At 37.7% G+C, this 26,493-nt stretch overlaps 1 protein-coding gene across 2 annotated transcripts in view; it reads left to right on the top strand.

Moving 5' to 3' along the window:
• ripor1 (RHO family interacting cell polarization regulator 1) overlaps window positions 1-26,493 on the top strand; it is a 94,910-nt gene that overhangs the window by 46,831 nt on the left and 21,586 nt on the right. For both annotated transcript variants that reach the window (XM_041795004.1, XM_041795003.1), the window contains exons 2-12: window positions 16,350-16,473; window positions 17,399-17,551; window positions 18,149-18,227; window positions 18,593-18,616; window positions 18,868-18,921; window positions 19,457-19,606; window positions 21,978-22,041; window positions 23,275-23,318; window positions 23,564-23,689; window positions 23,780-23,928; window positions 25,267-25,399. In XM_041795004.1, the coding sequence (XP_041650938.1) occupies window positions 16,376-16,473; window positions 17,399-17,551; window positions 18,149-18,227; window positions 18,593-18,616; window positions 18,868-18,921; window positions 19,457-19,606; window positions 21,978-22,041; window positions 23,275-23,318; window positions 23,564-23,689; window positions 23,780-23,928; window positions 25,267-25,399 (1,074 nt within the window). In that variant the 5' untranslated portion in view covers window positions 16,350-16,375. The remainder of the gene's footprint in view (window positions 1-16,349; window positions 16,474-17,398; window positions 17,552-18,148; window positions 18,228-18,592; window positions 18,617-18,867; window positions 18,922-19,456; window positions 19,607-21,977; window positions 22,042-23,274; window positions 23,319-23,563; window positions 23,690-23,779; window positions 23,929-25,266; window positions 25,400-26,493) is intronic.

The raw sequence follows: 26,493 nt of genomic DNA, 5'->3' as shown, positions 1-26,493 counted from the left end.
CTGCCCTGACTAGATACAGGCAGGTGTGTGCTATCAGAGATAATTGGTATAACTTCTAGACAAACATTTTCCTGTATACACAACCACAGGAGGCACTACAGTAACAGATTCTATAGCACCTAGAGCACCACACTGTGGCTGTTTCAGAAATATTTAAATGATTAAAGTTATTGTTCTAAACAAAGTTAAAACCCACCTGATCACCTTATGTGTCACCTGTAAGTGGTGCTCAGTGTTTATAGATACTACAACTGCAGCTTTCTGGTTGAGATGCTCCAGTTAAGTCAGCAGCTCAGGCTCCAGCAGTGATGGCAGCAGGTTGTGCGTTCAGCTCATCAGCTAGCCAGCTCTCACACTACAATTTCTTGAAATTGCAACATTCTAGTTAGTAAATCTTAATTGAATTTTCCTAACTTTTGACAATACATTTTTATTTAAAAAAATCACGTAACATAAGTATACAGTACTTAAAAACAGACCATGTTCCAACGTTAACAGCTTTATCCATCCATTCATTTTCTATACTGCTTATCCCATTGAAGGTCCCAGGGGGCTGGAGCCTATCCCAGCTGTCATTGGGCAAGAAGGGGTGTACACCCTGGACTGATTGCCAGTCAGTCACAGGGTTGACATATAGAGACAGACAACCAGGCACGCTCACATTCACACCTACAGCTTATTAGAGTCACCAGTTATCCTAATGAGCATGTTATTGGTGGTGGAAGGAAGCCATAGTACCTAGAGAGAACCCACACATGCACAGGGAGAACATGCAAACTCCACACAGAAGGGCCCTGACTGGGAACCTTCTTGCTGTGAGGTAACAGTGCTAACCCCTGCCCCACCATGCAGCCCCATCTACAGTTTTATATTCTATAGAAAAGATAAAACATGCAAAAACATTTTACTTTTTTAGAGTTTTGTCCAGTCACATGGTTGTACTGTCTTTGGTTCAGATGAATTATAAACATCTGTACTGTTTCACTACACAACAATAACACAGCCTAAACCAAGCTGCTCTGGCCCCTTCAGCCTGACAATAGCATCAGCATCCTTTTCCTGCAGAGTGGGCAGGGCTGGATGCTCAAGCTGGAGGGTTATTCCTGTGACTCAATTCAGACATCATTTAAAGGAGTCTTTCCAGGCCCTGCCCTCCCTGCAGGATGTGACTGAGTTTCCTTTTCCAGAAGGAGTCACATGAGATGAAGAAGAAACTATTTTCTTTGCTTTGAGTGGATGTCAACAGTAGTGGTGAGCTAACATCAGATGGCATTTTTGATTATTTATGGAAGATTAAGCTGGAGGACTGACTCTTTAGCTTTTTAATATCCTGGTTTCATTTGGAGGAAGCATGAGTCATACCAAGCTACAGGCAGCGTATTTGTTCTAGTCACATTCTAGCTCTACAGAGTGAACAAAATTATCCTTATTTCAATATTCTAACACACAATATGTGAATTCTGCCACCAGGGGGTTCTCAATCAAAACAGTAACAAAAATGACTTGTAGAGACATAATGCACACCAACCTCAGCTTCTTACTCAATTTTTTTTTTTGAGGACTCTGTCCTATAAAAACTGACAACCATAAGGATTAACTAAATGATAAAATACTGTTTTCATTATGTGTATGAATTTTGGCCTTCCTGGTTTGCACTGCAAGTAGTCCCAGAATGCTTTGTGAGTATGTAGTGATGCAAACCAGAAAGGATACTTTAAACAGCTTTTCTCCCTCACTGTCTGAAATTCATGTTTAAAATAGCATTTTCTGTACTGTTAAGTAAATAAACATTAGAGAGTGCAGTTTTTGTTGCAAAGACGCCAGACTAAATTTTGAAACGTCTAGTGGAGCCGCATTGTTAAAGGGACAGGAGCTTGGGAGGTGGAGTGGCAGGTTATAGGGGCAACAGAACACAACAGCTGGCAGAAAATGATCATTGTCAATAATAAGTAACATGGAAAAGATAAGCGTTCATGCTTTCTTATATAGCAGTCTGATGTAACATCCAGCATTTCCATGACAATGATAAACATGCCGTGTCTGTGATGTTGTTCTTCATGACATAATACAAATCACTGCAGTTATAAAAATCTAAAATTCTCTGGCTTTGAGGGAGGCAATATAAGCATTTGACAGATATATATCACACTTATAATTTTTTTCAGATTTCTTATTGGCAGATGTGTATAGTTTTGTGTTGACATGTCGACTGCTGAGTTCTCAGAGGAGTCGTGATGCTGCTGCGACATGCTCTATCACCTGATCTTCCGAGGTTTGGATGACCACGCACCCTGCTGTGTACTTCTTGAGAACAGCATCCCTGTGGACTATGAACAGGGACAAGGGGGCTTACATGTTACCCCACACTTGGGATGCTGTCCTCAAAAAACTGCCAGACAGCAGGGGGCGTGGCCATCCTGTTAAACAAGACAGGACAACCAGACTGCATAAGACCAGCTGATAAGACACGTCACAGCAACATCAGTCTTCTGAGGAAGACTGCAGGAACTTAGTGGTTGAAACATGTAAAGGTCACACTAAACTGTACTCGTCCGTCAATAAAAATACAGAAAAAAAAATTGGAATATTATTATGTGTTTTAAAATATACACAAATTTTGCTCAAACTTGCACCTTACCACTCTACAATACTAGCATGGCAACCTGCCTTATTTGGAAATGTGTTCCTGAAAGATTTGGTGGAGGCTAAAGACCAACACCAGGCTGGAACCTGTACATACCAAGCAAACATTCAGTTTATCTTTCTAGAATTTATTTTTGCCTCTCAATATCTAAATTCTTAACAGAGCTGAAATTCCAGAGGTGTTGTGCTGCCAGAATAACTTGAGAAATGTCCAACATGTGATATTTATCAAAGTAACAAGAATAAGGCGCTCATACCAGATTTTCCTGGCACAGTACTGTAACATAAGGAGCTTGATCATCATGAAAAGCAACAGAAACAGAACAAGGTCTGAACTGAGACCTTCCTCACTCATCCACAGTTAGTTCAGCTTGATAAGTTAGACTGTTACAGTAGCTGCTCTCAGTGGCTGAGCGTTTTCATTATTATTCTTCACTCCAGTGTGTTTTCTCTCTTTCCCTTTGAGTGTGATCTGCCGGCCGTTCTGGGTTTGACATTCCTTACATGACAGAGAAACACACACCCAGTGCTCCCAGGGGTGCGTAAACACAAAAGCACACGGGCAAATTGGGCTTTAGGAGAAGAGACCACCTCAAGTGGAAATGACGAGTTTGCTGCTAGTAGAGCGTGACAGCAGTGACCCAGTGATGTTCATTCTTTTTTTTTTAATTTCTTTTTTTTAATGAAAAGTTGATGTATTTAACCAGAGTTGAGACTGGGGTACTTTCACTCTCCTGTGTGGCACTTTCTCTTTGCAAGTTGGAGTGCTCAGAAACAGGAGAGTTAGAGGAAACTCGTGTTTTCATGAGTTTTTTTTTTTTACTAAGAGCCTTGCTGCTTTGTCAGAGAATACTCCTGGAAAACTTCCCAGCATTTTTGCCTTAAGGTACAATCATTCCATCTTCTTCCACTGAGAAATGTTTTAATCATTTTGTGTGATTTCATACAGGGTTTTTTTCAGCCAGTGTTACACATAGAGATATTTTTTCTATGTAATAATGTTTTCTGAGTTGTGAATCAGTCTCACTACTCAAGCACAAGTTGAGGGAATGTTTGAGGAGATTCGTGTATGATAACAATGACTATTAGTTTGCCTATAGGTCCACAGTTCTCTCTTTACAATGTGTTATCGTCTCTGCACAAACATGTCTGTCTGTTAAAGTAGCTGGGAAAGACAATCTCTGTTTTTTAAGTTAGTATTTAAGCCTAAAAAAACAACGGAGATAGCATCAGTGTATTGTTGTAGCAGGTGATCATGTAACCTAATGACTTTCAGATAAGTGTGCCCATGGCTGCATTGGCCTTTTTTTTATAAGTACAGTAACAAGTATATTTTTACTATATAATGAAAACTAAGCAAGTGTAGTTCATAAGGGCTTTTCTGCTTTCAACAGCTGTTGTAATGAAGACACCAATTAAAAAAGGAGGTGGGGGGGGGGATTAGCCAGCCGGGAGATTCTGGCATTGTAGCCACCCAAGAGAAGAAGGTGGAAAATATACAATAGGAAACAAATAAGATTAAAATGTCCAGCATGACAACCTTCTGGTTTAAAAATGAGCATCCACTGGAGGCTGGCTGAAGAAGAACCTGAGTGAATTCTGAGGATGCTGAATTTAAACATGTTTACTGCTTGGTAAATAAAAAGGTCTGAATTCTGGCAAGTTGTCTTTATGGGCACACACTGTATGGTTGATGATTTTTTTTTTTTTTTTTTGGTCTATTTTGGTTTTACAGCATATTGGCTTCAAAAGCCCTCCTTCAGTAGCCAGTTAGCTGACTTCACCCAGGCTTTGTGTGAGACTTTCTACAAGTTATGTAAAATGATTCTAACTACAGCTTTCCCTTTAATAAGAACTAGTAAATGACTGATCAGACACACCTTTATTTCACTGTATGTACATTGAAATAAGTCATTTATCTCTAGTGCAGATTAATTTATCTTATAGGAAATGTCTCTAAGGTGACAAGGGTCTGACTGTTATGAAATATCCTTTGAGGACCATGATTATGCACAAATCGTTTCATAACAGTCTGGCTTGTATTTGATAAGACAATCTGGTGCTGACTAAGTAACATCACCATCCGCAGGTCATTACACTGGGGGTGCAAAAACAGTTTAAGGGAAACGCGGCCTGAGAGGTATGCTGTGTGTGTGTCCGTCCGTGTGTAAGAGTGTGTGTTTGGATCCCAGTCCGAGTTTTTCCAGAATGATCTGGGAGAGAGAGACCAGAGAGCATCAAACAATAGGTGTGGTGTCACACAGTGGCTCACCACAGAGGCACAGTCCCGCAGTGATTATACATGAACATCAATAGCAGAGGAGATGGTGTGACTGGGATCTGTTGTTGTCATTGGACAGGACTGGACCACTGTTTGGACCAGGTAGGGAATAACTAAACACAGCACAGTTTGACAGACTTTTTCACTTTGATGGACTGATTTCTGGACGGACTTGACTTGGTGGAGTGTAAATGGGTCGTTTGACTTCATTTAACACTGGATGATTAGCTTTCTAAACTTTAATAACAAGGCTGATCAGGAGGGGACGGTGGGGTGTGACAAGGGGAAAAATGTGCCGACTACCACTGTCCTGTCTAAACGCAGACTCTGACAGAGACACGGAGCCCAGTCAAGGTTTGTGTTTGCTTTTGAAAGAATGGAGGGGAAAAATTCTGCTAAAATACAGTTAACAGTGTTCTGTGTACTCTTCTAACAAAGAAAAAAGCAGAAGATGACACTTTTGTCAAGGATATGATCATAGCATCATAGTTTTGTGAAATGGTTTCTAAAGCATTGGTATATGGTTAATTAAAGAGCAAATCATATTGTTTTTCACAGACATCTATTTGATTTTCTCTGTGCTGCTTCTGTCCTGATGATCTAGATCAGTGGTTCTCAGCTGACCAAGCCCAAGGATGCACCACCACCTCATTCATGAGAAATCGCAACCAAAATTTCCCAAAATTTTAAAGCAGTTATCTAATGAACAATGTTTCAGTTATTAAACAAAAAGAAAGGGACACAAGTTGTTTTCAAAGCTTGTTACAGAATCACTGAAAAGACATGCAGGCTTATCTTCTATTTTACTCCATTACCACTGTTAACAGGAACCATTTTCATCGTTTTCAGTTTCTCAGGACATTAACACGTTATCACAGGAAAACCAGGTCTATTATTCCACAATAATGAGTTAAATTTGTCCAGATCTTGGCAAAACAACCAAAATAAAGCCTTTATCACTGAGAAATGCATCAGAATTAGTAGTGGGCATATGTCAGCTTCGGGCTTCCGTACATCATAGACATTTTGCCACAGTTTTTCCCAGGCACACATTTATGATCCATTGAACGTGGCTCCAGTTGAGAACCACTGATCTAGTTCAGTGGCAGTCAGTCTTTTTTCCTTGGAGCCCTCCTTCTTGTAACTTAAGGTGCTTTCAGTGCAACAGTGCTGTTATGCTTTGAGACCAGCAATAATGTACTGAACTGGCACTATTTCATCAAGTAAAAGGCGCAAGGATACATGTCAACACAAGAAGTGATGTCACCAGACATACGTGTTTCATGAGAAGTTAGTCAGCAGTCAGGGATGTCTGTCATGTGTAAGTCAAAGCATACACAAGATCTCATTTCTCTGCTATGTAAAATATTAAAGGTGACAGAAGTTGTGAAAATCAGACCAAACAGCACCTCACACAAAAGCATGGCCACAGTAGGCAACATTTCCTCCACCATATATGTTGCCGCAAGCTTATTTATGTCAGCTTTTGTGGTTACCTGTTGCTGTTGTTGGAAAGCGAATTTTGGCTGCTTCCTATGTTTTGTTATCATGCAGTTATCTTGAGACTCATGCTGATGTATCAGTCACCTCATTCAGCAAGTGTCTCATGTGAATGCGCATTCAAAGGGATGCTTGATTCTCCTTCTCCATTTTTTCATTTTTTAATGCCAGTAAGGAGATTATTTTACAGTAAAAGTAATGTGATTGCTACCCCAGCAGCAGACAAATGTAATGTGATAACAGTGACTTTTTATTTTGTACTGTGTTACACCTAACACAGCTTGAGACATTTATACTGACAGTGCATGAACGCACCGTTACATGCCCCTGTCTGTCAATTCAAAATGTGTTTTGCAGGACAGCAAAAGTGCACAGTACAGCAGGAGCTCCACATACAAACACAATCAGACAGTGCTTTACTCCCCTCCTGGCTCCACTTATTCTGTTTTTGCCATTGTTACATGTCTTTTATCACCACTGAAGTCAGCCACTGAGGGGGAACCGCTTACACCTCTGTGGTGTTCGTAATGAAGGTGAAATAATATTTTTATGAACTATCCAGATGGTTTTTACCATGATTTTAGTCAAAATGTGCTCAGTGTGACAACCTCAGAGCAGACAGAGCCTAATGCCCACCTGAGACCTTTGCCGCCCCACTAAGGAGGGCTCAGACCTCACATTGGGAACCAGTAAACTGGATCATTAAGACCAAAGCTGTATAATTCAGACCTATCGTTATACTGGTATCATTTGATAGTATCAATTAGGTTCAAATAATTGGTTTAGCTGTGCTCAGAATTAAGGTAAAGCAGTTTCTCAGTACTTAACTCCCCAGAGATTGACCATGGGATCATTTGAGTTTGTTAAACACAGCCCATGAATATTAGCTTTCTCAGGTGCGTCAGCAAACCAAACACTGTCACGTTTGGATTCAAAACATCACCCAGACAGCTTGGTTGATTTCACCCCTCCTCTGGGAGCTGTGTCTGGATTATCTTCAGTGCTGCTTCCACCTACCTGCGGCAGACCGGTGCCCAGTTTGATGACCTGTTAGCTCGGTCACGCACGGCTCAACAAGAATCCATGCCAGGATTTCTCAGCTTGAAAACAAGAATCTTTTTTAGATGCTCTCTTTATCTGCTTTCTCTGTTCCCAGGAGGACAGCTGATAGTTCTGACCCTGAGATAAGAAAGGCAACATTTCCTATTCGTATATACAGCCTGTTAAAATTGATAACCTAGCCATTATTTTAATGATCAGTATTGTCATGAAAACATGAAAAATCAATCATGTTTTTAACAGCTCCTGCCATGAGGTAAAAAGAGAGAGTGCTGTCTAAACAGCACATATACATTGGCAGTGTGGAAGAGTTTGCCTGATAACTGTGGTGGTTAAAATCAGAAATGGCGCAGCATTGGGAGCCCAGGACTTTTTATTTTTGTTGCTGTGGTATTGACGCAGGTACTGCTGTTATGACAGCCCCACTCTGAGAAAAGGGTGAGGAGTTTATGAGGCTCGGTGGCTAGATATGGTGTAAGAAAGACTTCATACAACTGTAGGCCTCAGTGGTAGTAGTTCATCTGTAGAGACTTGGCTCAGGAACTGGAGGTTCATATGAGCAAAGAAAATGAAGAGTGGTTGATAGTGGGACACTGCCAAAGTGTCATTCATCAAGTAACTGAACCAACAACTCCTTGAGCTCTAGTGTGCAATGCCCAGGAAGCCCCTCTATTTGTGCATGTATTTATAATGTAATTTTAGCAAGTACAATGTATGGACTAAAACATTTCTATAAGCAAACATCCTTGCAGATGTTTGCTCTGTCTCTTTATCGTTCACCTGCATACACCAAAGATTGCTGATACCTGAGTGGTCAATACAGCTTGGAAATGGTAAGCAGAGCATTTAACTTGGAGAACATCACAACCACTGTGTAACATTTCTACATTTCTATGTGGAATCTGTAACTAGTGATCAGTCACATCTTTTATTTAGAATTTCCAACCACAGAATGTATATTTTCATGCATCTGATGAATGTGCATAAAGATTGTCAGAATGTTTAATATTTCAATTAGTGCAATCACGTAATTAAAAAAAATCAAATTAATAAAAATTAATGAATTGCACTTAATTGCATAAACAAATCATTTGAGTAGGTCTGGGTTACAGGTAAATTTACAGTATAATCCTGTTTGTAATTGGTTATATACACTCCCCTCCAAAAGTATTGGAACAGTGGGGTCAATTCCTTTATTGTTTGCGTAGACTGAAAACATTTGGGTTTGACATCAAAAGATGAATATGAGACGAGAGATCAACATTTCAGCTTTTATTTTGTAGGTATTTACATCTGGATCTGATACTCAACTTAGAAGATAGCATTACTTGTAACGGAACACCACATCTTTTAGGGGAGTAAAAGTACTGGGTACATGTGACTGACAGGTGTGTTTTGTTGCTCAGGTGTGTCCTATTACATTGTTATTAAAACGATAAATAGCGCTGAATGTCTATGCTCAGTTTCAGATTTTAGTTTTGCCTGTGCAGACTGCATTTATAGTTAGAGGTGTAACCAATATGAAAACCATAGAGCTGTCTATGGGTGAGAAACAAGCAACTGTAAGCTGAGAGAAGATGTAAAATCAATCAGAGCCATTGCACAAACATTGGCCATAGCCAGTACAACCGTTAGGAATGTCCTGAAGAAGAAAGAAACCACTGGTGTACTCAGTAACAGATGTCAAATGGTTAGACCAAGGAAAACAGCATCAGTTGATGACAGAAACATTGTAAGAGCTGTAAAGAAAGACCATAAATCAACTATTAGTGACATCAGGAACAACCTCCAGAGGGCAGGAGTGAAGGTATCACCATCTTCTGTTCACAGAAGACTTCATGAACTAAAGTACAGAGGCTACACTAGAAGATGTAAACCACTTATCAGTAAGAAAAACAGGAAGACCAGGCTGCCAAAAACTTTACCAAAGTGGTGGAAAGACTAAAGTTTGTTGAAAGGAAGGATCTGCTCATGATCCCAAACATACAAGCTTAACTGTGAAACACAGTAGAGGTAATGTCATGGCTTGGGCTTGCATGGCATCTTCTGGGATGGGCTCATTGATCTTCATTGATGATGTAACTCATGATGGCAGCAAAAAAGGAACTCAGAAGTCTACAGAAACATTGTGCTTGCCAGTTGGACTGTATGTGAGTTTGTAACTTATATTTTACTCTAGTCTTCACATTAGGAGTGAATTTATAGTTTACTGTTTCTGATCTGTTACTCTCTTTATCTTCTGACACACAGTTTTTACCTCTGCTCTCAGTCTGACTAGGCTTTCTGCCTCTTCATTCATGCTCTGTTACTCTTTAAAGTTATATCATTACTCCTCATGAACGAGTTTTCAATACCTGCAAATGTGTGCAGGAAGCTTCTTGTTAGTAATGTCGCTAAATGTCAGAGTGAAAGAATGTGCTCTCAAGCAGCATCAGAGCCATTTGATACAGTGGCCAGGGAGTCTTGCACTAATGCAAATTTAAAAACACTTTGCATTCACAGAAAAGATTAGTGCAAATATCCTCACACAGGCGCAGCATGAACAAATGTCAAAATGCCTTACATTAAGTCACATCACAACAGCACTTTTTTGTTCCCTTAAGGAAATTTGTCTTGGACTGCAAGTGTGCATACATTAGATAATTAACATGAAAGTAATACTTTAGAACAATAGCAACAATAATCCACATGTGCACCAAGTTGCACATGTCAATAAAAGAGACAACCATATAGCCCACATTTAATGCATGCACCCATACTGCACACGATTCTCTCAGGAATAGTAAAGAAACTTGACAAAAATTCGAGCATTACCTTGCATGCAATTTTTGGTTATTCAAGCCAAGAAATGTCCCAAATTTGGTGCCCTGGACTTCTAATTTTGATGCTGTGGTGATGAGCCATGTATTTTTTTATCTAATCTAAAATTCTTGTATTTTGACAACCATAGTGTTCTTTTATCAGTGCAAAAATATAAAATAAGTATTCCTAAAACCATGCCGGCCCATAGATCAGGCTCACTGGTCTGCAGTTAGATCATGTAGTGCTTGGCTCCATTATAAGGAAACTACCCCAAAGTATTTATAGAGACAACATCTCAGTGATATCAGATTAAACTGAGGATTTCTATCTGAGCTGAAGCTGTTGACTTTTTCCAGGAGTTGTCATTTATTATCTGCTCGTTCTCATAGAGACGCTGAACTGCTGTGACAACACAACAGAATGATTTATCAGGAAATAAAAGTGGAAAGTGCCTGAGTGTGATGGACCTGGCGTTAGCCAAATTTTCCACTTGTTGTCTTTGTCCACTCTGCTCTTTGGCAGCTCGGTTTCTCTGTTGTCTTCTTTATCTCTCACTGCCTGTCAGCTCCTCTGAAATCTGGAAGAAGACCTAAACTGGGTTAAGTCAACAAGGGTTTGACCACACAGCCCCAAAGATACACAGTCACATTCCTAATGAAATTCTATGGTGGAAATAACTTTACTTTCTATTTGTATTTTTAAAACTTTGTTAAAATGAAATAAACAGATCCTTTTATTCAGCCGGTGCATTTTTAACAATATTTTCTCATAAATGAGAGATTTGGTCACATAACTTTGCTTTATATATAAATAATTCTGCCCTCTGGCTGAGCTAAACTCTAGCATAAGTGACCTTTTCTCTTCAGCCAGATGACTGCAGCCCTCAGGACGATCTCCCTTTGTTAAATTTCCTGTCAGGAGAGGCAGTTGCTTCTAACTTCCCTTAGGATTGTGACATTTCCTGTGCAGTGGGAGGGGGTTTGGCAGTCATCTCGCAAAGGTCTTTCAGCTGTTTGAAGAAACAGGATACAGGACTCTGGATATTCCACCATAGGAAAACACACTGCCTCATTTGACAGAAATGAACCGCTGACATAAGCCACAACAACAAATCACAGCTTCAGGACTCGGGAGTCAAATATTTGCCAAAAGTCACAGTGGCTAAGTGGATTTATGAGAGCTAAAGGACCCTTCAGTGAAACTTTACACTCGGAATTAGAGCTGTTACTGGTAATATGAAGTTGGTCTTTAAAGGGAAGACGATGCGCAAGTGCAGAACATTGTTAGACCTGATTTTCTTTTTAAAAAATCAGCAGGGGGCGACTCCACTGTTTTCAAAATATAACTCCTATTTCCCTGAGAACTAAGACTACTTTTCTAATGCGGTAATGAGCAAACATTTCATTAATGGATTGTCATCCTATCACAGCAGAAAGCCCTCTGAAATCACCAGTATGTAGGATTTTGTGCTGACACCCTGACCTCAAGACCAGTGTTTCCCAACCTTTTTTACTCGAAGCCTGTCCAGTATTCCCTGTAGTCTGGCTTATTTGATGGACATTTTTCTCTTCTTCTTCTCTTAGCTTCATCTGTCATGACCTGCTTGCTTCCTCTTCAGCTTATCAACCAGAGACATGTCACTAACTTTCAACCCCTCATTGTGCCAAAAAAGCATACTAAATAAATAGTCATGTAATATTTAGTTAATAAAATGCTTTGTTAATTCAGTAAACATGGTCAGGGTTGGGTAGAGCATCATATAGTATGTTCAGAGGGCTTGAAGTGAGGGAAGTTTTCCTGAAATGATTCCAAGAAAAACAGACAACAGTTTTAAAATGTAGTGTAAAACACACTGCTTTCCACATTATTAAGCAAATGACATTTTTCTCTTATTTCCCTAAATAATAATGCAAATGAAAGTCATATTTTTCAAGTCATCAGCCATTAGAGCATAATTCATATGTTTTTGAACAAACTTCATAATGATAACCATTATTTTTTAAAAATAAAAACCTCAAAATGCACTTTTCCACATTATTAAGCAGGCCACAGGTTTCAAGCAATATAGGAAAGAAAAAGGATCTCTCTGCTGCTGAAAAGTGTCAAATAGTGTAATGCCTTGGACAAGGTGTGAAAACATTAGATATTTCATGAAAAATTAATCGTGATCATTGTACTGTGAAGGAATTTGTGGCTGATTCAGAGCACAGACGGGTTCCTGCAGATAAAGGCATAATGAGGAAGGTTTCTGACAGACAAATACATCAGATTAAGAGAGCAGATGCTAAAATGCCATTACAAAGCAGCAAACAGGTATTTGAAGCTGCTGGTGCCTCTGGAGTCCCACCAACCTCAAGGTGTAGGATCCTCCAGAGGCTTGCAGTCATGTATAAACCTACTATTCAGCCGCCCGATCCAATGCTCAGAAGCAGAAATGGTTGCAGTGGGCCCAGAAATAGAAGTCTTGTTGACTGGTGAGTGCCGTGCAACCCTGGATGGTCCAGATGGAGGAGTAGTGGATGATTGGTGGATGGCCACCATGTCCCAACAAGGCTGTGACATCAGCAAGGAGGGGGCGGAGCCCTGTTTTGGGCTGGATTCATGAGGAGAGAGCTGGTAGGCCCCTTTAGGGTCCCTGAAGGTGTGAAAATGACCTCAGCAAAGTATGTAGAGTTTCTTACTGACCACTTTCTTCCATGGTAAAAAAAAAAATGTCTGACCACTTTTCTGCCATGGTACAAAAAGAAGAACAGTGCCTCCTGTAGCAAAATTTTCTTCATGCATGACAATGCACCATCTCATGCTGCAAAGAATACCTCTGTGTCATTGGCTGCTATGGGCATAAAAGGAGAGAAACTCATGGTGTGGCCCCAAACCTCTCCTGACCTCAACCCTATTGAGAACCTTTGGAGCATCCTCAAGCTAAAGATCTATGAGGGTGGGAGGCAGTTCACATCAAAACAGCAGCTCTGGAAGGATATTCTGGCATCCTGCAGAGAAATTCAAGCAGAAGCTCTCCAAAAACTCACAAGTTTAATGGATGCAAGAATTGTGAAGGTGATATCAAAGAAGGGCTCCTATGCTAACATGTAACTTGGCCTGTTAAGATGTTGTTAATGTTAAGCTAATGTTGAACAGGGCATTTTGAGGTTTTTATTTTTTTAAAATAATGGTTATCATTATGAAGTTCGTTCAAAAACATTTGAATTATGCTCTAATGGCTGATGACTTGAAAAATATTCTGACTGTCATTTGCATTAATATTTAGGAAAATAAGAGAAAAATGTAATTTGCTTAATAATGTGGAAAGCGGTGTATACTTATGCTTCTTTGTCTAACAGGATGTCTTTGACTTCCCTTGATTCCGACTCTGCCTGGGCCTAGGACCTAGGGCCAAGGGGAAGGAGTACTTGATATAGAAAACTACTCATGGGCACTGGTTTAGCTCGGCTGGTAGAGCAGGCATCCATAAACTGAGGCTGTAGTCCTGAGCTCACTGGGTGCGGTATTCATTCCCACCCTTCGTGCGTGTTTGGTGCTGTCCTTTCCAATAAAGGCAAAAAAGCCTCAGAAATAATCTTAAACAATAAATAATACTGAGAGAGAACTGCTAAAGTTACATCGTACTGTAAGCAGACAAGCATTGATGATGATGGAGTAGCTGTCAGTTTCCCTTTAGAAAGTCACTGTACTGTTAAATCAACTTTAAAACATTAATTTTAAGGTGGAAAAGTGACATATTGTTGCTTTACTGAAAAAAATCTTTTTTTAATTTGTTTATTTTTTATTGGTGATAAAGTGGCATTACTTACATGGAACAGTAACAAGAAAACAATGCACAACACACACCCACATAAAACAAGACAAACAAACAAACAAACAAACAAACAAACAAACAAACAAAGCAAAATGAATAAAAATAAAACAGACATCCTGGCCTCTGTGTTGGATAATATGTGGTGTGATAAGGTAATAATGATAATGATAATGATAATAATTATTATAATGATAATGATAATAATGATAATAATGATGATGATGATGATAATGATAATGATAATAATAATAATAATAACAATAATAATAATAATAATAATAATAATAGATTGAATAATACATTTCAAAAATCATTGCTGATAATTAACTATGAAAAGGTTTATAGACATGTCCAGCAATTCTACTTAGTATACTTTTCTTCATTTTAATTTCAAAGACATGCATGATGGGTTTCAGTATTTCAGATGATAGGTTTTAATACTTTGTAAGTGGGGAAATACAACAACCAAAGTTCCTTGGTCACCTTTGAACATTACATAGCTCACTTTCTACAACAGCATGCACCAATAACTAGAGCTCCTAATCATGGGTCTCACATTACCACCAGTGAAATGTTTTACTTACAATGATAAAAGAAATCATGACTACTGGAATGATACTATGTGAACCTGCCAACTAAGACAGCTAACTCATGCATGCTGAGTTTCAAATACAGTATATTATATATATATTATTGAGTGTTGCCTCTGTGTTTAACAAGTAATGAACTACGACAGACTGCTCACATTAGCTGTAAGGAAAGTAATTTAATACTGTTTTGCTAAAGCTAATATAGTCTGTCATTTAAAGTGGTGAATGTGTCATTTATCAGTCATGAAACAGACCATTTTCTCACACTTGATCACCCTCATGACCTTGTGTAAACTAGGAGCAGACAGATAAGCTGTTCAGTTTCTGTTTGTACTGCTCAAAGCTGAATGACTGCCTGTGTTATAAAATACTGACGGACATTTAGAGAAGAGTTTAGTGATTCATGCCAAACTAATAGATCATTCCCATTATACAGTTTATTTTTACATTATCAACAAATGTTTAGAGTTTGTTGTTTCCTTCTGTCATTCTGTGTAAATAGTCTTACTCTGGGAAGTTACTCAGACTAATTATCAGCTAAAGCACACATAGGGAAAAAGAGGCTTACAATGTAGTTAGGTTTTCATGTAGACTACCGATTTTTCTGTAAAATAAGTGTTTGTCTTGTTATTCTCTGTAACAAAGATTCTTAAAACTTTTTTCATGAATAATTGTGTTAGTGAAGCAATTAAATTAATTAAGGTACTCTGATGCTGCAGCACTTCAAAATAAATTGTCCTGTTATATGTATATCCAGTGAAAGAAATCATGTTTGCCACAATCAGACTGTTATTCTCAGTATCTCTCGGTTTTAGAGAGGATGCCTCCAGAGAAAGACTGCTTTTTGAAGACAACGATGCTGTTATGAAAGAAAGAAAGAGCTGTAGATAACTCATACTTCACTGAATAAAAGGGACATTTGATCTTTGAACAAGGGAATTATTGGCCTAGCTGTTGTTTATGTTGTGTATTATATAAATATTATTTTGGATCTGAATGTTTCATCTATAAAGCAGCCATTATACCTGTGCTGTCAACACTGTGATACTTGTTATGATTTGTAACATTTAGTTTAAAAAAGTTCATTTTTCTCCACCTTTATATTAAACTTAATTGTTTGTTAAATCAACCTTCTGGTGTTACACTTTTACTGGATGACTGAGTATTACAGATACAGAAGCAGACAGATAAGCTTGCATTTGTAGGTGCATGCAGAACCATAAACTCTAACATCCTGTAGGTGTGTATGATTGTCTTTTTTGATAAATCTTTTCCCATATTTCCTAATATTTTCCATGGAACTGCAGCACCATTTTTTATATTAAGAATTTAGTTGATTGTTAATACTGATGCTTTATGCAAGACATGTTTTGGTATCAGACTCCCACTATGCATTTTCTGTTGTGTTGGACTATGAAAACATATCAAAATTTGTCCTGAATGTGACCTCTTATTCCCAGTAAATATCTCTTTGATTTAGCAGTTAGGTGTACTGGAGGCCAATAATGACAGATAAGCACTGACACCTGATATTTGTTTTTTTAACATGCTGATGGCCAGTCTTTGTCAATAAGGCTTTAGCTGTCCTCTTCAAAGTCAAAGAGAGATCCAGGCAGAGGTCATTGTGTTGACGGTTCCTCTCTCATTCTCCTCGTAGGGAGTCCATCCCGAACCCTCTCCACCATGTCGCTGTCCGTTCGCCCCGCCAGACAACTCACCTCCAGGTCCATCAGTAGGAGCCAGAGCTTCACTGGAGTCAACACTTACGACAAGGCCTACAGGTACACACACTAACACACTAACACATACACTGTGGGGAATTCAACAGGATATCCTGTCAGGTGGAGCTCCAAAGACAGACAGTCTGACTGTGTGTTTCAAACATGGGAGAAATGAGTCAATGAGGATCATATCAGACCATCAGCTGTAACACACCAGCCTGTATCTAAAACATAATTAATGATGTTTTTATGAATGAATCATTAAACAGATTAATTAATTTCATTTGGTCTGAGAGAAAGTAATTGGTGTTTTTCCTTCTTCATATTGCGTGCTATAAAAATGCTTTAACAAGATTTTACATAATGAATATATGAAGATAATCTTGGTATTTTGAAACAATACACTGCCTCATTAATTTATTTCCTATTAATCTTTACAAAGTATTTTGAAATAAAACTAGTTTTTGTCTTGATTTACCAGAAAATAATGAATGGATCAGTGATCAGGAGTATTGTACAGCCACTGCATTCATAGAAAATATTTAGTTAGAGATCAGAGGAAAACAATCACTGCTCAGTTGTTTTTACTTACCCCCACCCCTTCTTTGGATGAATTAAGCCATGGTACTTAATTTGATTGCTTATCCCACTCATAAAAAGTTGGTATTTTCCCCTTATTTAAGCCATCCATCCTTCCTTTATTTAGTATAGACTTTGTTGCTAGTAATAACAAAACAACATATAATATAAAATATGTTGCTGTAACTCAATCTTGATTGATAATGTAATGTAAATATTCCTGTTGGTGCTTTTTAAGATATTTTGACTTATAAGAGTCTGGTGACATCTGAAGATGTTTACCTGATGCTAAACCCATGTGTTTACCTGATGTATTCTTGATGTTTACCTCATGTTTATATGACCTTTACCTCATGATTACTCTGTGTTTACCTCATGTTTACATGCTGTTTACCTGATGCTGCAGGAACCTCTCAGTGTTCAGCACTCCAGGTCTGAGCAGGAAACCCAGCAGAGCCAGCAGGATGTTCAACACATCCACCAAGTCCAATCCACCACCTAAAGTTCCTCAACCAGAGCGCCTAGACCAGGTGTACGAGGCACTGAAGAAAGGCCTTCAGTGAGTATGCACACATCACTGCTGCACTGCTGTGCAGGAACATAAAGAGCAGCTTGAATCTTTTAGCCAAGGGCTCATGTCTTTTATGCTCTGAGGGCCTTTTCCACTGCAAAGCACACATAAAAAAGCGGTCTCTTATATTCAGCATGTTTTTTTTACGTTCAGGCTCTGTTTTCTTCAATTCCTAAAGCAGTGAATTAAAGAAATGTCAAGGACTGCAAATGAACACGTGCAAAAAAAGGTTTAAAGATCCCAAGAATGAGGCAGTTTAACTTCCTTAGAGCAGGAAAATGCCCATAAAATTTTTCAGTCTCTACCTGGCCCACCACAGAAAACACCTCTAATGTGCTAGGATATCAATCAGTTTCAATTGTTGATGTGAGATTGGACAGATAGTGTGCTGTTGAGGATAACACAGATTTTTAACTTGATGAGAAGGAGAAACGAAGGCATTTCATCCATATATTTTGTATTGTGGATACTACAAGGGACAAATTTAACAAGATCCTTTTTAAAGGCCCATCCTGGGAGAGCCATGGAAAAACTTATTTTCATATACAAATAAAAAAATCAGTAACTACATATGTGTTTTCTCAGGTCTTATCTGCAGGTTTATCAAACTGACTTGGACGGCCTGAGCAGACAGATGAAAGAATCGAAGAGAAACTCCAGACTGGTACGCTTTGACGTTTGTTTGTCACAAATAAATATTTCAATCATAAATTACCAAGGCTGCAATAAAACAACCCTCCATACTGTGATTTTGACCGATATTATGATTGGGATGGCATTCATGGTAATTTTTTGCAACATAATTTCACATTTTCTCACTGAGTTACTGCTCATAGCCACACTGAAGTTCTGATATTTTCTTAAATGGTGGAGTCCTACTTCCAATTCTTACCCTAATGCATTAGTCACAATCATATTGAGTTTATCTAATTGAATACAAACCTCTGTCTGAAGTCAACATTTGAAAATGTACATATTAAAATGTCACATTGTAACAAAATTTAATCTCCCCTTCCTCTCTATCTTTAGGGTTTCCTGTATGAGCTTGACAAGGTAATACAGTGTTAATTTTTAGAGAGGAATTTGTGCTATAAATGAGGTTAAAAAAAAAAGTGAATTGTTTGTCTTTTTTAATAGCTCAGTTTGCTTGTGGTATTGTTTTGATGTAACTTTGCAACTTCCAGCCACTTTTAAATTTAGACCTTTTTGTGTGTTTTGTAAAGAATGTTAAAGTAACCTACACTGATTGAAAATCATCTTCCTGATGTTGAAAAGTTTGATTTAAAGTGTGTTTCCTCTAACAGCAAGTGAAGGTGACTGAGAGGTACATACGACGGCTGGAGTTTCACCTCAGCAAGGTAAGACTGCTGGAAATGCACAAATTTAGCAACTTTCTACTGAAATGAGCCACACTGTTCTTAGATACATGCACTAAGAAGTAAGGTTCAAATGTTCTACTATAGGATGGTGATGTGCATCTAACTCCACGCAGTGATAGAGTTACTCTACAATGCAAGAAAATGTGGAAACGGTTCTAACAATGCTCTTTATACATCTATAAATATGATCTGATAAGTCATGTGTGGAGTTTAGTTATGTGCAGACTGTGAAATTCGATGCTTGAGATTGCAATTCCAGTAGTGACTTTTCTCCGTAACATAAACATACTGTATATCCAAGTATGTGCTATAGAACAGGCCGTATCACAAGCATATGTAATACACAAACATAATGCAGACACGCCTTCCTGAGCCACTGATTGACCGACTTCCTGTCCAGTTCCTGTCTAGAACTACTTTACATCTTTTGCATTCCGCTCTCCAAGAGGCTGCCTTATCATTGATTGATAACAGAAACATAAAGTGTACATATTCTCCCTCCTGTTTTTCCAAGATTGAGGAGCTCTATGAAGCGTACTGCCTGCAGAGGAGGCTCAGAGATGGAGCCAACAAGATGGTGAAGGCGTACACTGCCTCACCAGTCAGCAAGGAGGCCAAGGAGAGTTTGGCAGAGGCCAACAAAGGATACAAAGAGTACACAGAGGTAAGAAGGAGACGGAGGAGACTATGATAGGGGGAGAAACTGATGTAGATAAAAATGATAAATGTATCAGACTGTTTTATGTATCCATTGGCTAGATTTTTTTATACAACTACCTGGGCAACAGTCTAAACTCATTACAGTCAATCAGGGTGGCATAACATGTGATGTAATAGGGGTGTGCCCCCCTGAAGAGTCTATAAGGCAAGTTTGACAGGCAGCCGTTTTTTATGTTTAACTTGAGTGGAGCCAGTTGGCACATTCAACTTTTGCCAAAGCAAGTCAGGAGAAGAGAAAAAACATCTTTTCCAAGTGTTCAGTGAAATCTTCACTCTTTTTTTTATAAAGAAATACTGTCCAGTTCTGATAAAACTGTTGTTATTGCTGCAGCCATGCTAATCTTTTAACAGCAGTCATTGTTTACAGGCTTGCAGTAAAACTAAACCATGCCTGCAGCTTCCCTCACATTCTACTTGAACTGGTCCAGTCATTTTTTGACCTGGAAGGGAAGTTTCAGATTGTAGCTTAGCAAGATGGATCCTTCTGATGAAAGACACAGATATTGGTGAATCCATGAATGTATTGTGATAACTGTCAGTGAATATGGCCTATGCATGCCTAAGTAGAAGGAAAACACAATAAGTCTTAAAACTCTGCAATGTTATCATGGCACTAGCATCTGCATTGATATTAAAGCCTATTATGTTGCCAGTCTATCATTTATCTTCAGATGTTTCACATTAAAATCAATATATAACTCTAGCCAAAATGAAATAAAATCCTATAAATCAAAATGATTGATGAAAGTATGAACATATGTTCATAGATAGAACATAAAACCCCAGAAAATGTTTACTGGTTTACATGTATTTTCTGGGGTTTTATGTTCTTTTAAGTTAAACTGTACGTTTTTTCTTTTACTAGTGATCTGTAATAGAAAATCCAGCCTTACATTTGTATTTTCACTGATTGTGAAATAATTCCTTAGTTCATTAAATTGAGTCACTTCCCTTAAAATTGCACAGCCTTGAGGTTATAGAAGTTCAAGTTCTGTTCTAGTGTTTATGGTTCATCTTTTAGATCAGTTTGACAAGGATTATGAAAACAACAAATTCCAAAAGGCTGATTTCTTTTAAGCAGGGATATATGCTATAAGGTTAGTTGCTGATATCCAATTTGCCATTATTTACATATTAATTTTATCCAATGCTGATATTGATGCCAATATTTAAATGTAGTTCAGACCTAAAACTTCAGTCCATAAAACATACAGTTAAAATACTGAGGATGAACAAATTGACAAACTTCAGTCTTTAACATACACTTTAAAGTATAAGGAATGATCATAAATAAAGAAAGAGAGTTCAGCTGATGTAGTTCTGTTGATCCATCCTAAAACTCCACCAGCTTATTTATTTATATGGCCAATGTTTACAGCTGGTTTTTATAGCCAGAATATCAGTAAATATCTGCCAATACCAATGTTTCCCTTTTCTAAAGGATTATTTTTGGGACTCTTTGATTATATTGGATAGGAGAGCCAAAGAGAAACAGGAAACACCAGGGCAGAGAGACTGGGAAGGCACGCACCAAATTTGGATCAAGACCGGGAATCGATCCCACAAGTGCTAAGGACTATAGCCTCAGTCTGTGGATGACCGCTTTCTATTCACTGAGCTATACTAGCACCCAATTATTTACTTTTAAGCTAATAACTATCTGCTGATTCTGATTTCACGCCGGTAGTAGTGTGCATCCCTATTTTTAACTTCTGTCACCTGCCCAAGGAAGGACACCTTGTTATTGGGGATGCACAATATTATTGGTATTGGCAGATATCAAAATTTCTTCCAATATTTACATCCAATATTTTGCCTGTGTACTTCAGCATACATCGACTGTGAATTTTGTCCATTTAAACTAATAAATTAGTGGAGTTTTAGGCTGAACCAACAGACCTATGTCAGTTGAGGTCTTTTTCTTTATTTATCCTCATTCTTTAAAGTTTGAAGTGTTTTTAAGGACTAAAGATTTGTTTCCTTGGTCATCTTCAAACCTTAAAGTGTGTCCTAAAGGACTGCAATTGCTTGTCTGAAAAGCATATTTAAATATCAGTATCAATATCAGTATCGGCTAAAAATGAATTGACAAAAATCCAATACTGTGCATCCCTACTTGATAAATGACTGCAGGAGCTGGGAATTAAACCCTCTAAGTCTCTGGTTAAGACACTACAGACTACCACTGAACATAGAGACGGAGACAGATATTCATAACTATTGTGAATAATGTGGGATAATGTGACTAATAATACCTGTTTAGTTTGGACGTGGTTGGTATAAATATAAGTGTCCCTCTCTTATCTTCTTTGTAGAACATGTGTGTGCTGGAGAACGAGCTGGAGAATCAGCTGGGAGAGTTTCATATTAAGATGAAAGGTAAGGATCAAACATCACAGACAAGTCTCTTCTTTCCTTTCCCTGATTGTTGCCATGTTTAAAACATACAAAATAAAAAAGCACATACTCCAACCTGGTACAAGCTAGATACAGTAAGCGGATGTGACCATGAGAAAATCATTTCTGAGTAACATATTTGTCATAAACTATTGCCTAGGTTGTAGATGCTTTGACTCAGGAGTGGGCTTATCTGATTCCCAAGAGTGGCACATTGATGTTATTGTCAATGCTAAAGGGCCAGGTCTTTACAACTTGTCAGATATTCTTAATTCAACCCTTGTTATTACTAATAAGTCAACGAAAGGAAAAATATGTTGCTTTCATGATCATTTATTATACCAACATTAAAGCAAATAGAAATGGTAAATTTAATGAGATAAACACTGAATCAAATCAATGTCAAGCTGCTTTTTTAATGCAATGAACATGATAGTTACAGCTTAATTTAATATACATTTTTATACAGGTATATTTACTGATGTATACAGAATTCATTTCTTTCAAGAGAACAAACCATATATCAATAATCAGATATTAGAAGAGAAATCTTGTTTTCAAGGCAGATTTTATCATGTATTTGTCATGTGTGGTATTTGAAATTGACTCGGGGGCTTAGAGTGGTGAAGGGAAAATAGTTTCACTTGATTAAAGTGTTACCATAATCTATTCACTAATGATAAAAGTCATGATTTTTTCAAATTTCCTTCAGTATTCATTTAAATAGGGGATGAATTTAAACCACTCGGTACATCATGGACAGATAATGTTAGTTGCTTATTCTTCCATTTAAAGGCACATTTTTTATGTAAACACTCATGAATTGTTATGCAATCCAGTCCTACTGTCATCATATTTTATTTGACAATAATCCTGTACTATGCTGTGAATATTTTTCTGTATTGGAATGAAACTCTCCAGAAACAGTAAATTCCCATTTTGATCTTCTGTGTAGTGAAACAAAGACTGGCAACTTGTCATATGTAAAGAGAAAAACAGTGATGGTTGTTTACACAGATGTCTAAGGCCTACAGACAAGATGTGATTTGACTGTTATTATTACTAGTTTGGGGTCAAAATTATCCACCAACCTGCTCAGTTATCAACACAGTTTAAGTTCAGATCACTAGAAACCACCTTTTAGAGCTGTAGTTAGTCCCGGAGGGGGTTTCCTGACACTGATCGACTGCATCTGTCTCTTTTTTTGTCTTTCAGGTCTGGCTGGATTTGCAAGATTGTGTGCTGGTGACCAGTATGAGGTTAGTCAGTAAGGAGAAGTCAGTCTCAGTGTTTGAATTGATGATCCTAAATCAATCAGAGTAAATTTTTGTCTGTTCATTGAGACTGAGCAATGACAACATATATTATAAACACATGTAAGAATTCATTCAAAGAAAGAAGATTACAACAAATGACATCTGTTAAACTCTATGTATACAAATCTATAGATACATCTGACAGACTGAAGTGAGATTGATGCCATCTGTTTATTGTTTGTGCTCAGATCTTTATGCGGTACGGTCGACAGCGGTGGAAGCTCCGCGGCAGAATAGAGATCAACGGCAAACAGGTGTGGGACAGTGAAGAGATGGTGTTCATGCCGCTCATCAGCGAGTTCCTCTGTGTGAAGGTCAGACCAACATCTGGTTCAATGAAGATGATACAAATACAGCTGAATGTAAACTGTGTATAAATAAACTACATGTATGTGGTCTTCTAGGTGACGGAGCTGAAAAGTTTAGCCAATCACGTGGTTGTAGGAAGTGTTTCATGTGAGACAAAGGACTTGTTCGCAGCACTGCCGCAGACGGTTGCCGTGGATATTAACGACCTCGGGACGATCAAGCTGAGCCTGGAAGTCACCTGGAAGTAAGTCACATCAAACATGCTGTCCACATTAACAATTGCTAAATCAACATAACTGATTTTTAAAAATATGGTTTCATTACCATTTGATATTGCTGCAAGTGCTTAAGGTTCTTGCAGGGAGAATAAAAAACAGCGGTTTACCCCTTTTCTTTTGAGAATGTTGTTTTATGTGTTGTACTGATGAGTTTGTTTTGTTTTTTAAAAATGTTTGCATACTGTTTTTTATTGCTCTAATTGTATGTTTAAACATCTTCCTGCCCAGGGAGCACTGGTGTAAATTAGCATAGCTATCTATGGCTCAACAGTTATGTTGTGCATGGCCCTTGTTAAATAAATTAATAAACTAAACTAAATTAAAATAAACTAAAATTAAGACTAAAACTTAGAGTAAAGCTTAAACTTAGACTAATCTTAACTAAATTAAAGATTAAACTTAAACCCAAACTTTAACTTAGACTTAGACTAAGGTTCAAACTAATCTAAACTAAACTAAATCTAAACTATTTGAACTAATGGTCAACTTAACTTTACTTTGGCTAAACTGAACTAAATTACACTAAACTTATCTAAGCTAAAACTAAACTTGAACTAAAACTTAACCTTAAAGTTAGACTGAAACAAAAACTTAAACTAAACATAACTTTAACTTACACTACTTAAACTTTAGCTAAATTTCACTTAACTTGACTTGGCTTAACTTAAAAAAAGTAATTTAAACAAGAAAAATAAATGTAGCATATTTATATTAAATATTGGTGTCTTTCTGCAGCTCTACAGTGAACACTGAACATCTAGCTTAGCCGAAGCTAGCAGCTAACCTGCTTGTTACTAAAAAAAATTTTAAAATAAATTAGGATCCAGGAGTCGGCTTTATCTGTCAAATGACACAACAAAAATGACTGCAGTATAAAACAACAACTGTGACACGCCTTGAAACAAAACGGGGTCACCTGCGAATGCTTGAAAAGAAATCTGTGAAAGAATGAATTGCTGAAATATGCTCTATTAAGGTGATTGGGGAAAAATGTTGGTTCCCTTCTGTGTTGGCACTGACTGAATGCAATTTTTGCAGAAAATCTGAATCCTTGCATTTTTGTTAAAACGTTAGCTTTTCTTAGATATGAGCAGGGGTCCCTCGGGAAAAAAGTTAGGACCACTTGTCTATTGGATCAACGCTTGTCAAGAAAATACACCCAAAGTTTGTCATTGTTATTACAATGTTGTTGTTTTTTTCTGTATCTGTATCTATATCAGAAATAATTCAAATAACATTAATCAACATTAATTACATTGAGTCATAATTTTGTCTTCCTCTCCACCACTGCTCATCTCCGTCAGTCCATTTGATAAAGATGACCAAAGCTCAGTGGCCAGCACCGTCAACAAAGCTCCAAGTGTTAATAAGAGATTCTCAACCATCTTCAACCAGAGTCCGCCTGACACACCGTCCTTACGGGAACAAGCCTTCTACGTAAGTGCTGCCTTATTCACACCTGTTTCCTCCAATCTAATTTCAAACCATTCATTGGTAAAAAGAATAATACTGGATTATTTGGTTGAAGTTGCTGGTTCATTCACTGAAATTATGCGCAGGTATTCACTACTCTCAGATAAGGGTTGGTGTGCAGATAAGACAAATATTAAGGCATTTATAGAAGCCAAATTTGAGAATTTTAGCCATGACCTCTTTAAATATGCATATTAGGGCATACAATTTGAGCTGGAATTTTTGCATATTTTTGGTTAAAGTTTCAAAAAGACATTACATCTTAGAATCCAGGTTATGGAGGCCTAAAAGCAAGCATTTCTCTTGTTTATTTGGCTAACATCACAACAAACAAACATTAATGTTTAATGTAAAAACCTTCATCAGAACGTTTGCTTTTGGCCTTGTGCTAAAATGCATAAACATCTCTTTATTGGGATGTGAGCTAAAAAAAAACTAGTGAGAGCAAATAATACTTGCTCTTTTCATCTTATTTAAGTAACAGCATAATTGCAGTCTTTGCATTGAAGTGTATTTTAGAACGTCTGTTTAAAAAATAAACATTTTATGCTCGCTATGGGTGTACTACAGAGCCAGGGCTCTTAAAATCTATTTTAATGCCTTTTTACACTTATCATTTGTTTATTGATTTGTTGTTTTTTAAAAGATCTATCTCCTCATGATTGGCTTGATATGAAGATGCAGGGCTTTTTCAGGGGCTTGAACCTCATTAGAGGGGCCCACTGTACCTCTTAGAGAATTGTTTGGACAGTCAATTCTGTTTTAATGTTATTTATGCAGTTTATGAACCTTGTATATATTATAAATAATCATATTAATTTCTGAGATTGTCGTTTATTTTTACCTGACATTTGTGGCCCCTTAGAGCACAAGGCCTCATGTAACTGCCTTTATTTAATGTTAAAACTGCCCATGATTGATTCCACATAAATAATTAATTGACTGGAATAGACTGAAATGAGAAACTGAAAAAGGGTCACTGTGGAGGAATAAAATGGTGTCATGTTTAAGAATAACCTCTATTCCATGAATATTTGAGTAAAAACCCCTGCTTCCCA

This window comes from Cheilinus undulatus, linkage group 9, assembly GCF_018320785.1.
Source record: "Cheilinus undulatus linkage group 9, ASM1832078v1, whole genome shotgun sequence".
Taxonomy (NCBI): Eukaryota; Metazoa; Chordata; class Actinopteri; order Labriformes; family Labridae; genus Cheilinus; species Cheilinus undulatus.
Note: the sequence above shows the minus strand (reverse complement) of the source record. Positions and strands in the feature narration are given on the sequence as shown.